The 16,480-nt window shown below is 39.2% G+C and overlaps 4 protein-coding genes across 4 annotated transcripts; 2 read left to right on the forward strand and 2 right to left on the reverse strand.

Annotated features, from left to right (window-relative positions):
* Positions 1-10,444: 10,444 nt before the first annotated feature.
* BDR25DRAFT_248801 (NAD(P)-binding protein) lies at positions 10,445-11,365 on the forward strand (the record flags this gene model as incomplete). The annotated part of the gene is made up of 4 exons (XM_033685988.1): positions 10,445-10,478; positions 10,535-10,855; positions 10,922-11,138; positions 11,188-11,365. The coding sequence occupies 4 exons, from the start codon at positions 10,445-10,447 to the stop codon at positions 11,363-11,365; spliced, it is 750 nt and encodes a 249-aa protein (XP_033539416.1).
* Positions 11,366-11,430: 65 nt separating this feature from the next.
* BDR25DRAFT_248813 (S-adenosyl-L-methionine-dependent methyltransferase) lies at positions 11,431-12,399 on the reverse strand (the record flags this gene model as incomplete). Its single annotated transcript, XM_033685989.1, has 1 exon — positions 11,431-12,399. One exon carries the CDS (start codon positions 12,397-12,399, stop codon positions 11,431-11,433), a length of 969 nt encoding a protein of 322 aa, XP_033539417.1.
* Positions 12,400-12,754: 355 nt separating this feature from the next.
* On the forward strand, positions 12,755-14,554 carry BDR25DRAFT_308238 (choline dehydrogenase). Its single transcript, XM_033690999.1, has one exon. It carries the CDS (start codon positions 12,814-12,816, stop codon positions 14,374-14,376), a length of 1,563 nt encoding a protein of 520 aa, XP_033539418.1. The 5' UTR covers positions 12,755-12,813; the 3' UTR covers positions 14,377-14,554.
* A 10-nt stretch (positions 14,555-14,564) lies between these two features.
* On the reverse strand, positions 14,565-14,735 carry BDR25DRAFT_248779 (uncharacterized protein; the record flags this gene model as incomplete). Its single annotated transcript, XM_033685986.1, has 1 exon — positions 14,565-14,735. A coding segment is annotated over one exon (171 nt), but the record flags the coding sequence as incomplete, so codon positions are not given.
* Between the last annotated feature and the right edge of the window lie 1,745 nt (positions 14,736-16,480).

A 16,480-nucleotide genomic window follows, 5' to 3' on the forward strand; every position in this document is an offset into this window, starting at 1 on the left:
CTGGTAGCTGGTGCGGCAATGCGCGCGCGATGCCTGCGTGCGCAGTATTTGAGAGGCATTGCAGTAGATATTGTTAAGAAAGATGCGCTCTAGATAGGTTCCTCTTACTCTTTGCATTCGCACCTGCGTCTTGGCAATAGCTAGGGGAACGAGGGAGGAAGCAGCTATCTTTCACACAAAGGAGCAATTATACGCTATACCGTAATAGGTGGCGCCATGGTCAAGTCCACCAATCTAGGCCAAAAAGAGGAGCGAAAAGGGGGTCGGATCCAGCGCGATGCCCAATCGAGACGAACAAGGCCTGACCCGCAGCAGTCGCAGGGAGATAGGGTTAGACTTAGCTTTTTTAGTTTCCTTACTATTAATATTACTAAGGCTTAGGCAGAGAGTGTTAAGCCTGTTTGCTATCTAATGTTAGTTATATTTTATTATCTGCTAGCATTAGACTAGTTATATATACTTACTCTTACTTATTATTAACACAGAGCCCTTTGTTAAAGTTTTATAGTAAAGTAAAAAAGTAAGAGAGGCAATTAGTAAACTGTTACGGTCTACGGTTGGACCAGCGTAACCCCACCAGCAGTGCTCCACAATCTAGCCGGTTTGGGGCAGGGCTCGCTTACAGACCAATCGGAGGACGCGGAGGTAGCGCGGCTACCCGAGATCATGGAAGAATGCGTTGTCTAATAAGAGGACAGGCCGCGAATTAAAAGGAGTTTAAGGGAGCTTAAAGGAGCTTATAGAAACCCCTCTTAAAGGGCTCCTACAAACTCCTGCTAACTCCCCTTAGCGTCCTCTACACATGTATATAGTTCCTACATTAAACAACCTTTAGAAAGTGTGTTTAACATTTAGTTTATTCTTTACATAGACTAAGTAGCATTTAGCTTTCTAAAGAGCTGTAATACTATTTATATATCTTACACTATATATACCTCTAACCCTGTCCACAAGGACTGTTTGACCCCAGCCTCCCTACTGCCGCACATAGGGCAAACTACAATCTGGTCACTCTCCCTTCCTCTATTAGCCTAATAGCCTGTACGTAGGACTGTACACCCTACTAGATTAGCCCCTACAACCTGTCCTACTCCCCTGTAGGAACATAATAAGACCTAAGTGCTTCCTAAAGCAAGAATTATAACATTAAACACTACCTCTTTAAAAAGTATAGTAACCTTCTAACACAACCTAGATTTTAACATAGCCTACACTACACTATTAGAATCTACAGAAGTCCCTACCTAAAGTAAAGCTGTTCTAGCAGAATAGATTAACTTTATTTAGGACAACATTAAGAAACTTTAGTAGATTAGTAATAAAGTTAGTAAGCTATTAAAACTTAAGCAAGAAATAACTAACTTCTACTAAAAAACTATAAACTTATAAAACCCCCTACCTCTTATTAACCCCTAGAAGGACACTGCTTAAGCTTGCTAGATACATAAACTATAAGTAAAACTAGTAAAAGTTTAAAACATCTTAATAAATAAAGTAAGTGTTGTAGCTAAAAAAGCTTTAAAGCTAGCCCTTTTAAAGCTTTTTAAAGAATTATTAAAGAACCTTTAACTATTTTTTACTAGATGCTACCTTTATATGCAGTATAACAAAGGAGTATTTTAGACTAACATAGAAATAATCTTCTAGATAGGATTACACTTAGAAGGCCCCTCTATAATCTAGTTCTAACTCTACACTAATAATTAGATAGACTTTAGAGCTAATAGCGTACTACTAAACTCTAAAACTAAGGAAGTGTTTAGTAGTGTAAAAAACTTTAAAGCAGCCTTATTAGCTATCTATAGAACCCTAGACAAAAAAAAGATTACAGCTAACAGACTAGACAACATAAAATAAGGCAGTAGACTAGTCTAAAACTATGCAGCACGCTTTAGAGAGCAAATAGCTATCTATAGATAAAATAACTAGAAAGCCCTATGCTGCATGTTTTACAATAGACTAAATAACAAAGTAAAGGATAAGTTTATATATATAAACTAACTAACTACTTTTAAAGACTATATTAAAAAGGCAATAACTTATAACAACTGCTATAGAGAACATAAAAGAGAAAAGAAATTAAAGGGAACCTTCTAGAAGCTAGAATTTATCTCTAAAAAAAAGAGCTTTTATAATATAATAAAAAGCTAATAGACCTTAGCTATGTAAAGCATATATAAAGCCCCCCTTTAAAGAAAAACTAAGTTCTAAGACATAATAGGCCGCCTCTAATAAAGAAATAATAAAAGTAGTTAAAAAATAAGGCTTGCCTAAACTATAGAAAAGTAGAACATTTCTGCTAAAATTACCTAGACTTCTAGAAGAGGGAGAATAAAAATACTACTATAATAATAAAAGCTATTACTACTAAATACAGCCTTATAGATAAGGAAATATAAGGAAAACTAGACAATAAACTTTACTAGTAATGCAAAGAAAACTATTCTTTAAATAACTATCCTAAACTATATTAAAAGGTAGTTATTTAAAACTTTAGTAGCTTTAATACAGTGTTGCAGGACCTTATAATTTTTAAAAGATATAAAAAAAAGACTTAGATCTAAGAATATATTATAAATGTTTAAAAAAAGAAAGAACAGTTCCCCTTTTAAGACTAGACCCCTAGCACCTTAGTAAGAGAGCTTTTCTAATAGTTTTAGAAATGTAAGTGCTAGAAGTGCAGGTTGTAATATAACTACCTAAGTAACTATATAGTCTTACTTTACTAGATAAACATTAGTAACAACTACTTAACATTTAACATTATATAAAGAATAGCTAAAGTTAAATATAATATTATAAATAAAAAAAAGTAATAGTAATTCTTTATTAAAATTAGAGATTAAAAGCTAGAATAGATAGGTAAACCTGCTAGGTTTAAAGTACTATAACTAGCGCCTAAAAAACCTAAGACACTGCTTCTAAGCCTAGCAATCTCCTAAAAAGCTCTTGTAATATAATAGAACTACAGACAATGTATTCTTTGCAGAAGCAGCACCTATAGCACTAACAGCTGCTAATAGAAAAATCACCCTGTACAGTTAATACAAACAAAGGAATACCCTTAGTAGACCTAAGAAAGTCCCCTTAACACATTATACAAACTAGATAAATGTCTGTACCCCTAGTACTAGTGTACATAATAATACTGTGTTAAACACTAGGACAATAAACATTAAGCAGAATAGTAGCCTATATAGGAAAGGAACTGTAACAGTTGCCTATAGCAAGGGATAGCCTTAGCCTGCAAAACTACAAATTATTACACTTGTTAGACAGCCCCTTCTTACAAGCAAGAACTATAAATAAAGTGTAACAAGCAAAAAAACTATAGGTTCTACTACTTTTAATAAAAAGTAGTAAGAAAAGAAGACTACTTAATGTTATATTACTTAGTTAAAGATTATAAATGTAAAGCAGCTAACTACTATAATTAAAAACATTAAATTTATAAAAAAAAAAAAAACAAGTTTAATAATAATTTATAAGATATTAATTTTTATTCTCTTTTAAATAAGAAAGTTAAACATAACATATTAGCAGTAATTACAGTAAGATAAGGGGCAGGACATAGCCTAATAACCACCTTTACGTACAAAGGATAGCCTAGGCTAGCCTTTGTAGACAGCAGATGCACCTTTACTGTAATAAATAAAGACTAGGTAGATAAATAAAGTATACTATTCTACATAAAAAAAAACTTATTTAAGGTAACCCTTGCTAACGCGTTATTAATTAAGTATAGTAGAAAATAGATTAACTTAGAAACATGTAAAAAAGACCTTAAGACCTCTAATATAAATAAATAGAGGTCTATAAACATACTTAAGCTAGAAGGCAAATACAACACTATTCTAAGCTATAACTAGCTTAAAACACATAACTCTATAATTAATTAAAGAATAATAATAATAAAAACTCCTAATAACTACGCACACATAACCTAGTTAGTATGCTATAACAACAGATGCCTAGTCTACAAATAAGCAAAGCAGGGTAGTAGTTACTACTCTAAGAAAAGAAAGCTTTAGAAGTTTTTTTACTAAAAGCTAGAAGCTTAAGCAATATAAATAATAAAAAAAAAACTTAAAGAAGTCTTTTATAAAAAAATTAAAGCAGACAAAGATGTAAAATAGATTAGTGTTATCTAAACTTAGAATAAAAGTTATATCCTAGCAGAATATAAGAATTACAAGGATATGTTTAAAACACTAGAAGACCTAGAAGAACTACTACTACATTAGCTTTAAAATTATGCTATTAACTTAATAAAGGATTACAATCTAAAAACATACAGGCTTTATCCCCTAACTAGGATATAGAAGGAAGCCTTGTAAGAATATATTAATAGGATGTTAGCATAAAGCTACATCTAAGAAAGCTATAGCTTTGTAGCCTTAGCAGTAGTTTTTACAAAAAAGAAAGAAGAAAAAATCTAAGTTTATTAGGACTATAAAACTCTAAATAATAACATAATTTAAGATTAGTTTCTCTTACTAATTATATAAGACATTATAAACTAATTAAAAGGAACATAGTACTTTATAAAGTTTAACGTACAAGATAAATTTAACAAAATAAAGATATAAGAGGGAGATAAGTAGCTTACAGCGTTTAGGACCCTGTAGGGACTTTATAAACTACTAGTAATGCTGTTTAGTTTAATAAATGCCGTAGCAACATTCTAGTAAATTATTAATACAGCTCTTAACCTGTACCTTAATGTCTTTACTCTAGTGTACCTAGATAACGTCCTTATCTATTTAAAAGACACCCTAGAAGACTATATATAAAAGGTATAAAAAGTTTTAGAACAACTTAGAAAGTATAGACTTTATCTACAGCTCTCTAAATGCAAATTTTATGTTATAGAAACAGAATACTTAGGATTTATAATTAATAAGAAAGAAATAAAGATTAATCTAGCTAAGATACAAAAGGTACTTAAATAGCTAGAACTTATAATAGTTAAGAAAGTAAAAGAATTTCTAAGACTATTAGGCTATGTAAGACAAATAATTAGGGACTACTTAAAAATTGCTATACTATTAACAAACGCTATAACTAAGGAACAGGCTATAGCAAAATTTGTCTAGACTCTAGAAATAAACAAAGCATTTATAGCCTTAAAACAAGCTATAACAGCTAAACTAGTACTAAAGATGTACAGTCGCCTACTAAAAGTGATTAGCTACTTTAGCAAGAGGCCTAGGCTACCCCATAATGCTTTAATTTTAATTAATTGTAACTTAATTAAATTACCACCTTTTTTAATAGTTATAAAAGCAAATAAAACCTCGCGCAAAGAGCTATCTAAGTCTACTGTTAATATAATATAGCAATTCCACCTTTATAGCGTGAGCGCTAGCAAAATTTCAAGTCATCTCAGCATTCCTAAGTTGACGGTTACATATAACATCCGCTAGCTGCGCAAGCAGCCCCAGCCTATCTATACAAAAGCCCTGCGTACAGGCTAGCCTCTAAAGCTTAATAAACGCGCTAAGAGGCATTTAATTTGCTAGGCAGTAAATAATCCCTTTGCTACGCTCTAGACTATTGCGACACTGTCTAAGACCTACTGCCGCATCTATGCTAGTACTGTAAGGAGATACCTTGTAAAACATAAGTACTACGCCTTCTGTCTACGTTACAAGCCTTAGCTCTTAGCTGTACATAAAGAAAAACAACTCTGCTTTGCTTAAATCTATTAATATAACAAGAGCAGTAACGTGGCTTGCGTAGCCTATTGTAATAAAGCAACATTTAAAGTTGGCTTAGACACTAGACCTCTATATGTACGTCAGCAGCATAGAAAAGCGTACAAGAGTTAGTACCTAAAGCCTACATTTAAGTCTAGAAGGACTACAGTCTCTGTATTTAGTGTAATCTCTCTTAATTTTAAATTAGAGCTGTTTATTAACTAAAAAGGTGAGCAGAATAATGCTAGCAAATACTGTTAGATTCTACACAACGTTAGCATCCCATTCTATGAGCAGCTTACAGAGAAACGCGGTATTAGCATATAGATGCAGGATAGAGCCCCTATTTATACTGCAAAGGCTACCTAAAAGTATATGGACAACTATAGCATAATATAGATAGATTAGCCTCTACAAAGTCTTAATTTAAACTTAATTAAGAACCTTTAGTAGATTATAAAGCTCCGCATCTTAAAGCAACAAGAATATATTACTACTTGCAAGCAGATAGTAGATATCCTTAAAGAGGAATAGGCAAAGATTACACTAGCTAATTATAGGAAGAGTATCCTAAGCTAGTTAAAGCGCATAAAGGAAGTTATCTAAAACAAAGGCAGGTTAACTCACTATTAATTAACTATAACGCTAGAAGATAGGCCTTAACATAGGCTTCTTATAGAACTAAAAATCTTTTAATTTAGGTAGCAATTAGTTAAGTAACCTCTTTCCTAAATAGGCTAACTATACCCCTGCAGAGCTTGGATTGTTGAGTGGCTAATAACTTTTAGTAGGCGACTGTACAACTTACAGTTAGATACAAAAATCCACACAGATGCGTCTCTTAGAGCTAGCAGGGCCGCGTTTTATTAAAAACAAGAAGACAGAAAATAGTACCTAGTCGCGTATTATTTTGCTAAATTCTTAGGACCTAAAGCAGGCTACAGCATACCTAACAAAGAGCTAAAAGCAATATTAAACGCTGTAAGAGTATAGGCCACTAAACTACATAGAATAGCAAAGCTATTCTATATTATAACTAACTATGTAAATCTAGTTACATTCTTAATAGTAAAGAAACTCTTACTAATGCACATAAAATAGGTAATAAAGCTTGCCTAGTTTAACTGCATTATTAAGCATGTTCTAGAAGCACAGAATTAACAGGCTAACGCCTTTAGCTAAAGACTAGACTACTTTAACAAAGAAAAAGAAAGAACTAAGGAGTTTACACTTTTTAAAGAAACTAATAAAGGATAGATTTACAATAGGCCCTAACTTATAAAAAAATTCTATATGCTTATAGCTAGTAAGTAAAAATAGAAAAACTTAATTAAAGAATATTATAAATCCCTAATGTTTAGACATCTAAGAATAGGCACCCTCTAGAAAAAATTAAAGACTGCTATACTATAATAAATACTAAAGGTAAAGTAATTATGCACAGAGGTGCTTAGAGAATACAATACTTGCAATAAAAACAACCTGCAGAGGCATAAGACATATACGTACCTCTAACTAATTAAAGCACTAAAATTACTATAAATAATAATTATAATAGATTTTATTATAAGATTACCTTTATCTAAGAAACTAGGGACAGACAAGATGTGCAACATAATTATAGTAGCCCTAGATAAAACTACTAAGTACCTACACACCTAGCTCTTAGAAAAAACAATAACTGCTAAAAAATTTATTTATAAATTAAAATAAAATATAATATTAGTATATAAATGCCCTAAGATTATTATCTTTAATTAAGATAAGCTGTTTACTAGCAGCTTCTAGAAAGTAGTAATGCAGCACCTTAGTATAGCACACAAGCTATTAACAGCCTACTACCTGTAGACAGACAGACAGACTAAAAGAGCAAATGCAGAAATAGAGAGATATTTAAGAAAGTATATTTTCTATACTTAAGATAACTAGGCAGAATAGCTTCTAATAGTGTAGTTAGCTATTAATAATGTAGAATTAGCTACAATAAAGAAAACACTATATAAAGCTAATTTTAGATATAATCTGTACTTTATGTTGCACAGGAATTAGCCTATAGACCTATAAGAGTTAATAGACTAACTAAAAGACTTACGCTAGATACACAAGAAGTTAGCTATAGAAGCTAGATCTAGTAGAGAAACAATAGAAAAGTATGCAAATAAATCTTAATAACTAGGACTAGAAATCTACCTAGAAGATTATGTATACTTTAACACTAAAAATCTTAAGATAACTAGACCTTCTAGAAAGCTAGTAAAAAAAAAATTAGACTATATAAAGTCTTTTAAACTTAATAAGACAACTGCAAGCTTAAGCTTCCTCTACATATAAAGATACACCTATAGTTTTACATCTCTAGACTAGAAAAAGCACTTAAAAAGATTTCTTTATCTACACAGAGATAGAAAGACAAGGAAACAGAATATAAAGTTAAGTGTATTATTAGTAATTAAAAGAACTAAAAAGAATTTCTAGTAAAATAAAAAAAATAGCCTACTAGCAAAAATACATAGAAACTAGCTAAGAATTTAAAGAACACGCAGCTACTAGTATAAAAGTACCTTTAGGCTTATCTAAAAAAAACTAGCTAGGCAATAAGGCACTTATATTAAAAGAAACAGCTATGTTATTACTAAATAGCAGCAGCCTTTAAAGACAAGTCCTAGCTAATAATAGTTAAGAAAAAAAATAACTTTTTACTTTAGCTTTAAAAGCTTCTATCTTATTTAAAAAAGATAGATCCCCCTCTAAGTACTTTGCGCAACAAGCCTCTAGCAAATCTAGTAATTTTTAGATATAATCCTGTTTAGAATGCTCCCTATCTATTGCCCCTAGCATCTCTTCCTGCAGACAAAGCTACTCTTAATCCTGCGCTAGTTCTTTCTAGTCTTAAGCCTATTACTTATCCTACAACGCGCAGTTCTAAGCCTTTAAAGCCTTAGCCTCTTAAAAAAGTGTCTCTTTCTTTTTCTTTAAATAATCTTATATAGCATTAAAAATAAAGGCGTTACATTTACTATGCTTTTTTACACACTTAATGCACTTATCTAAGGACAAAGTTAACACATAAAACAACTCTAAGAATTAGTAAGCGCTATAGGGCTTTATTTTTATCTAATAAAAAGGATTAAAATAATAAGCAATATAAGAATAGTAAGATAAATAAGACTAACAAGCTATTTAGTATAAAATAAATAAATGTTAAGAATGCTTTTTAGTAAATAGACACTTATTTTATAAATAAACCTTTACTAACACAGTTGTGTAAGCAGAGCAGTGAGGACGCTGCTAGGGAGAGGGGGCAGCGTGTTACAGTCTACAGTTAGACCAGCGTAACCCTACCAGCAGTGCTCCACAATCTAGCTAGTTTGGGGCAGGGCTCGCTTACAGACTAATCAGAGGACGCGGAGGTAGCGCAGCTACCTAAGATTATAGAAGAATGTGTTATCTAATAAGAGGACAGGCTGTGAATTAAAAGGAGTTTAAGAGAGCTTAAGAGAGCTTATAGAAACCCCTCTTAGAGGGCTTTTATAAACTCCTGCTAACTCCCCTTAGCGTCCCCTGCACATGTATATAGTTCCTACATTAAACAACTTTTAAAAGGTGTGTTTAATGTTTAGTTTATTCTTTACATAGACTAAGTAGCATTTAGCTTTCTAAAGAGCTATAATACTATTTATATATCTTACACTATATATACCTCTAACTCTGTCCGCAAGGACTGTTTAACCCTAGCCTCCCTACTGCCGCACATAGGGCAAACCACAATCTAGTCACTCTCCCTTCCTCCATTAGCCCAATAGCCTGTACGTAGGACTGTACACCCTACCGGATTGGCCCCTACAACCCGTCCTACTCCCCCGTAGGAACATAACAAGACCCGAGTGCTTCCCGAAGCAAGGATTGTAACATAAACATATATTAGATGCTAGCCTGTGCGCTAAGCAAGACGCCTGATTATGTCATCCAAGCTTCTGAAAAGGAAGGCTAATACCTGCTTGTATATCAGATAGATAGGTCTACTAGTGCGTTAAAGAGAGTGCTAGTAATGTCTATGTTTAATGTATATTATAGAGTAAGACAAGCGCTTTAAAATAATAGTAGTTTTAAGAATTTTAACACAGCATTAGAGGGAGAAGTACGTGGCTAAAGATAGCAACGTTAGTAGCTAACAGATAAACTAAGATACACACAACTAACTACTATTTTCTCTTAGACCTTTAGGACAGAATTACCTCTCTCTAGTTTAGTGCGTTCTAATTAGCTTAGAGGTTCTTAGAAGTTCTTAGAAGATTTAATTAGCTTAGAAGATTTAGGCGTTTTGTCTATTTCTAAACAGGTTAAGGGCAATTCTAGTTTAAGGGTCTGACTCGTGAGATAACAGCCACCCAACTTGACTGTGACGGCGTAGGAATTTCACCGACCACAAATAGATGAAGAGACCCAGCATACCCAAGTCGAAAATATATTGAACTCGGGGATGATCAGCTGAGATGTAGTGGTAGTTTGCGGCACAGCCATGAACCTTGGCATGGGAACATTTTTCAGGGAATGAGACGTCCGGATTCCGAGCGGGACGTGTGTAAGAGCTGCATGTAGAGGTTTGCAAAAGTGGAAGGAGGCTGCACCAGTCCCTCAGCCAATCATTCCGTCGTACCACGAGGGACCAAGACTTGGTGAAAAGACAGATCCGCAGGAGAAGGCCTTTTCAATTCTGTGACGATACAACCGTTAATATCTTCACCATGGCTGCGTATCTCATCACAGGTGCAAGCAGAGGTACGTGCGGCCCTTTTCGATCATATCTAGTAAATCTTGCAGTCTAACGCCCAAAGAAGGCCTAGGCAGGGCCTTGGTCGAGGCTCTTCTCTCCCGGCCCGAGAACACTGTCATAGCTGGCGTTCGAGATTTGAGAAGCGCAAAAAGCCTCTCATTGACCGACCTTCCATGCGCGGACAGTAGCAGACTGATTGTCGTAAAGATCGATTCAGCATCTGACACGGATGCAGCAGATGCAGCGCGCACACTCTCGACCAGATACGGGGTTGATAAGATAGATGTAGTGGTGGCGAATGCTGGATCAGGAAATGTGTATGGAGACCTTTCCGCAGTGAATCCTGGGGAGGTGAAGGACTTGATTGATGTAAACGGTGTAGGTGAGTTGTAAGGACTGCATCAGCTCGGATGAGGTGTATTTGTATTAACCGTTTCGCTTGCTTCAGGACCACTACGCCTATTCCAAGCTGTCCGGGGCTTTCTTGAGAAAAGCGAAGCAGGGAAATTCGTTCTCATCGGTACACCTATTGCAAGCATCGGGGCCATGGAAAAGGCACCATGGCCTATGTTTGCCTATGGCGCAAGCAAAGTCGTTGCACATTATCTAACGAGAAAGATTCATTGGGAGAGTCAAACTTTGACTGCGTTTGTTGTTGACCCTGGGTAAGACCTTGACCTGGACGACATCTATGCAACTACTGAGGGAGTGCAGGTTCATGCAGACAGATATGGGCAACGCTGGTGCGAGATATTTCGGTTACCACGAGGCATTTGTTCCGGTTGAGAATTCGTGTCAATTTGTTCTTCGACAGATCGAAGAAGCCACACGCGAAACCCTCGGGGGAAGGTTCGTTACGATCGATGAGTCTAGAAAAGAGGTCGAGTGGTGAGGCATACGGCAAGCGGAGTCATTGAAATTATGCTACCGGCTACAATACAACCAAAGGCTATCATCTTAGCATTGCTTTCGCGCCAAGATCAATACTGCAGGCCAGGACATTGAGGCCTTTCGGTCCCGGCCGCCCATCATCTCTCGTAATTTTTTCAAATGTCCGTCCATAATCTCATCAGGGCCGGCCATCTCTCTCGGCTTTGGGAAAACCGCGATAACAAATCTTCTCACCATCTCAAAATCCCAATTCACGTTCCAGAAAGTGGGATCGTACTTTTCGGTAACGGCCTCAAGCCTGTTCACAGAACTCACCGGTTCAACCTTGAAGTCACAGGCAGCCGGCCCAAAGAAGGCCAGGCGAGCTTTGGTATTGTTCCACTTTTGCCGGCGAACGTCCTTCCATTGACCTTCAGAAAAGGGAATGTAGTCCAACCAGCTTGCCATTCCGTCCGCTGCCCGCTTCCAGCTTGCTCTCTGCTGCCCATTGCCACCGCTAACCACCGGCTTAAAAGCCTGATCCATCGCAGCATAAAGTATAGGTTGAGCTTCTGTTGCAAGCGTTGGCTCGATGAAGAAGGGTGGACCATAGAACCAAATTGCCAATGTTCCACCGGGTCGTAGCAGAGTGAATATGCAGCGTAATGCCTTCTCGGTATCGAGCAAAGGGAAAGTTAAAGCGCAAGTAATCATGTCGAAGGATCCTGGAGCGTGGTATTTGATGAGTTCCTCTCCTTTCGACATGGTCCAGGAGAGTCGACTGCGCGGAATGTGTTGGAACCTGTGCTGCGCAAATTGTACACTGACGGTATCATTGTCGCTCGCGGTGACCCGACCAAACATGTCGAGCAACGGTCCAAGGGTAGAGCCAGCGCCGGTACCGATATCGAGAGCGTCGCGGAAAGGGATTTTTCCTGCCGCATGGTAGGCAAAGATGGGATCAAAGATAGTGGAGTCGTACTTGGGGCGCGTGGCGATGTACTCGTCCCAGTACGCTGCATCGATGTTTTGAAGCTTCCAAACACTGTCATTCATACGGCTTGCCGGTGGTCCCGAAAGGTAATTGGTGGTTCTCCGGGGGCTCAAGATAGGTACGACTCGCGCAATAGAGCGCAAACCGCGTGCACTCTTCGTTCCGGCAAACAACATGGGGCGAGTAAGCATCCCGATGTGGAGTGTTGGATGTTAAACCGAGGGAGAGGGCTAGGCATACTAAAGAGTTCGGGAATTTTAGCCTATGATCGAAGTAGAACTCTGGCGCCTATAGTTTCGGGGACTGCATCAATGTGTAACGTGCAGAGGCATGGGGCCACAACAGCACTACGCCGCGCCAAGCATTGCATCCTGCGGCACATAAGTCGAAGCTGCGCTCCCCAACACCCGCTACATCGACAGGCATCCACACATTGCGACCGCAAACCTCCTCAAAGCTCTCAACAAGGCTCTGATATGGAGCCAGCCACAGCAGACTATGTTGTTGTAGGTGGAGGTCTCACAGGCTGCGTCATTGCTTCCAGTCTCGCGCGTAGCGCTTCATCGCCATCGGTTATTTTGCTTGAAGCCGGCCCTGATCCCTCCGGTGAGCCTGGGACGGACACCATTCTGGCTGGCCTTGGGCTCCTGGGTGGGAAACTGGACTATGCGTACCGCAGTGAGCCAGTTACACAGACCGCCGGCCGTGTCCACACTTTACCTGCAGGAAGAGCCCTCGGAGGTGGATCAATTCTGAATTTTGGGGGTTGGCTCCAAGGCGATGCCCACGACTATGATCACTGGGGTGAAGCAGTTGGCGACGAGCGATGGAGCTACCGAGGAATGAAGCCTTGGCTTGACAAGGTAGAACAGCGCTTTGGGGCCGCTTCGATCTCTTCAGACCCACGAAGAAAGTATCCATTGCGCAACACCGTCGAAAATGCCTGGAAGGAGCTGGGCGTTCAGCGCACAGATGGCGAAATCGGTTCTATGACTGGCCTCGCGGAGTTGAAGGAGAACTCGCGGGATGGGCTTCGCCAGCCTTCGTATGCCGCCTACCCGCTGAAAAGCGTCACCGTTTTCACCGATGTGACAGTCCGCCGAGTGACCTTCATTGGCAAGAAGGCCACTGGTGTAGAGCTGGGGGACAGTAGGATCGTGAAAGCGTCGAAGGAGGTCATCATTTGCGCCGGAGCATATCGCACTCCACAAATTCTGATGCTATCTGGCATCGGAGCTCCAGAGATTATCTCCACCCACAGTATTCCACTGGTCCATGCCGCGCCAGGGGTTGGAAATAACCTCTTCGACCACTTTGCGATATACATGGCATTCCGCCTGAGCGATCCATCTCAGAGTCTCGCACTCGGAAGCCCTGGGTGGACGCATCCGTCGCTGTTCAAAGGGCTGCCATACGACTGGGTCGCCAGCGAACGCGTGCCGGAGGAGTGGCTCGAGAAGCATACGGAACACTCAGAGTTGCGGACACGGAACTTGTTCGAAGTGCTCGTGGTTTACGTTACTCCTGGGATTCCGGGAATTCCTGTTGACGGGACTCATATCGCAACATCCACGATGCTCCTGCTTCCAACTTCGCGAGGAACCGTGTCGCTCAGCTCGTCTTCACCGAATGATCCACCCAAGATTCAACCAAATTATCTCTCCACCGAACTCGATCGCGAGGTACTTATGTACGCTGCTCGTCGCACGCTCACAGTGATGCTTGGAACGGAGTCCATGAAGCAATGCATCGAAAGCGAGACCCCTCCCGTTGGACCGGAGCTGGAAGGCTTGACCCCCCTCACGACTTATGTCGCTGATGAGGTGTTGTGGGAGCGAATTGAACGCTCGGGAATGCAGCATCATCACTCGGGCGGCACAGCGGCCATGGGAACTGTAGTGGACGCAGAGGGTCGCGTGGTCGGCGTGGAGGGGTTACGGATCGCCGACGCAAGTGTGTTGCCAGTTCCGCTTGGTGGGCATCCTCAAGTGACATTGTACGCTATGGCTGAGCAGATCGCGAGCTGTATTATAGGTTAAGGTGCTATGTATTTAGGACGGCGGATATCGTGTCGATATCCAGAGTGGCCCAAACTTTACAGGGGGGCGATACCCAGTGTCGATTTACGTCTGCACGCAGAACAGAGGGTCGATATCCATCGTGCGCAGGGCAGAAGGCCGATATACAGTGTCGATATCTACCTACGCGCAGAGTAGAGTGTTAATATCTAGGCCACACATAAATTGACACCGTTAAAAACAGCGATAACGACATTGTGTGTCCTAATCTTGCCTGATGTGTAATCGTTGTTATCATCAGGAGCCACACATTCCAGCCCTTCGTGCCTTTCGTCGAGGAAAGCTTGCGCGGCAACAGACTCTGTAGGTATGGCGCAGATCTAGCCAACAGTGTAATTGTTAGGATTTAACATTCTCGCAGAGTAATATAAACCTAGGGTTAGGAAGTGAGATCTTCTTGCCTTTAGGCTCTGTTGTAATATTCTGTTGTTTTCGCGGAAGAGTGTCTGCGAAGCCTAATATCCTTGATTGCTTAAATGCAGATCGTGCAAAAGTTACAGCTAGCAGTGAACTTTCTGTAAGAAATTATTTCAAGATAGCATTGTATTCTGTTAGCGCTAAGATAACTTTAAGGATTATTTAAGTTAATCCTCTGCCTAAGTTATATTTTATATTAAATTAACTTAACTTAACAATAATGTTCTAGCGTTATTGTATTACTCTCTGCTGCGCTAGCTGTCGGCAGTCCTATTATACAAACTAGTGGAGCATGTTTTGTGTAAAGATGGGATGGTAAGTAGCACGGATAGCACTGAGAGCAAGCTTTCGGAGAAAGATAGGAGTGTATTGTAAGAGAGACGAATCGCTGCCAAGCTTCGCTTGTCAGGATTCATGCTTATATACGAAGCACAGGTCATACGACCTCCAAACAGGTCAGGTGAGGCCATACTGGCCCGTTCTGGGACATCCGGCCTTACATTTTGTAGGTATTCAAGTCTGCTCTTGTGTTATTCTAACTTTTATAGACATTGCCTCTTGATCCGGAGCCGCTCTGTTAGATCTTAAATATTTTACCTTCACAAATAACATTAAAACTATCCGAGTGGCAACGCAAGTGTCGGGAGCGCCTCTTAGAGCATATTAGTAAGCGCGTACACGTTCCTCCTCATGTAATCCTAACAAATATTAGAGGAGACGCTAAACCTCGATGTGTCCCCTGCTAATGTCCGGCTAGTTCCCGCCGCCAAGGACCTATACAATTGGAAATATTCGCAATACAAAAACTATCTCTTCAATTAGAAAATAACCTAACTTTCACTCAGCTGCTGCTAAGAACTGTACAACAGTATAGGTTCTAGCGTTTGTGCGGTATTTAAATCCAACAGGGAAAATGTGCATCTTAAGGTGGAAAAGAGTAACGTACCTAACGGGTTGGCCGGCCACACGGGTTGGCCGGCTACTTTTGCCAAGCCCCCACCAAACTCTACCTATCTACATAATGCCTTAACAACAACACTAGATTAAATCTTCTAAAGAACGTCAGATACAGCTTGCTCTTTAGGCTCTTAAATAAGACTTAAAACTCTTCTTACAACGCGCTGCAGCTATCTATAATGTCTCTCACACAACACTAAGCAATTAACGCGCTAGACGGCCTTCACAAGCAGAATGCTGGCCTAAATCAAGGAATCTAACTAAGCTTAAGAAGGAGGTAGTTGTTAAGTACATACTTAAGCTTATTACGCGCAGATTTCCCCCTAGGCTTGCAGCTGTAGCTAATATAGCTAATTCCTTGCCCACAGAGCGCAATCTAGGCCAGGTTAGCTTAAACTAGACTTGTCAGATTGAAGCACTGTTTCTGGGCTTCCTGAGATGAATGATGGGTTTGGATATGATGTATGGGATGATTGATTGATTGTATTCATTGTGTTTTATTTATCGATCCTTTTTCTGCTCTGCTCGTGTTGCTCGGCTTTTGTTTTTCCGATCCGAGTCCCTCGCGCACTAGCCCTATATATCCGATATATGGCCACGGATCGCTGGCTTTCCGTAACCCTAACTTCCTTATTCCGTTTAGCGCGTCGGCTAAGCGAGCAGCGAACGACTGGAATCCGTCAAACAGAAC

Source organism: Lindgomyces ingoldianus (genome assembly GCF_010093535.1).
Source record: "Lindgomyces ingoldianus strain ATCC 200398 unplaced genomic scaffold BDR25scaffold_87, whole genome shotgun sequence".
NCBI classification, from domain to species: Eukaryota; Fungi; Ascomycota; class Dothideomycetes; order Pleosporales; family Lindgomycetaceae; genus Lindgomyces; species Lindgomyces ingoldianus.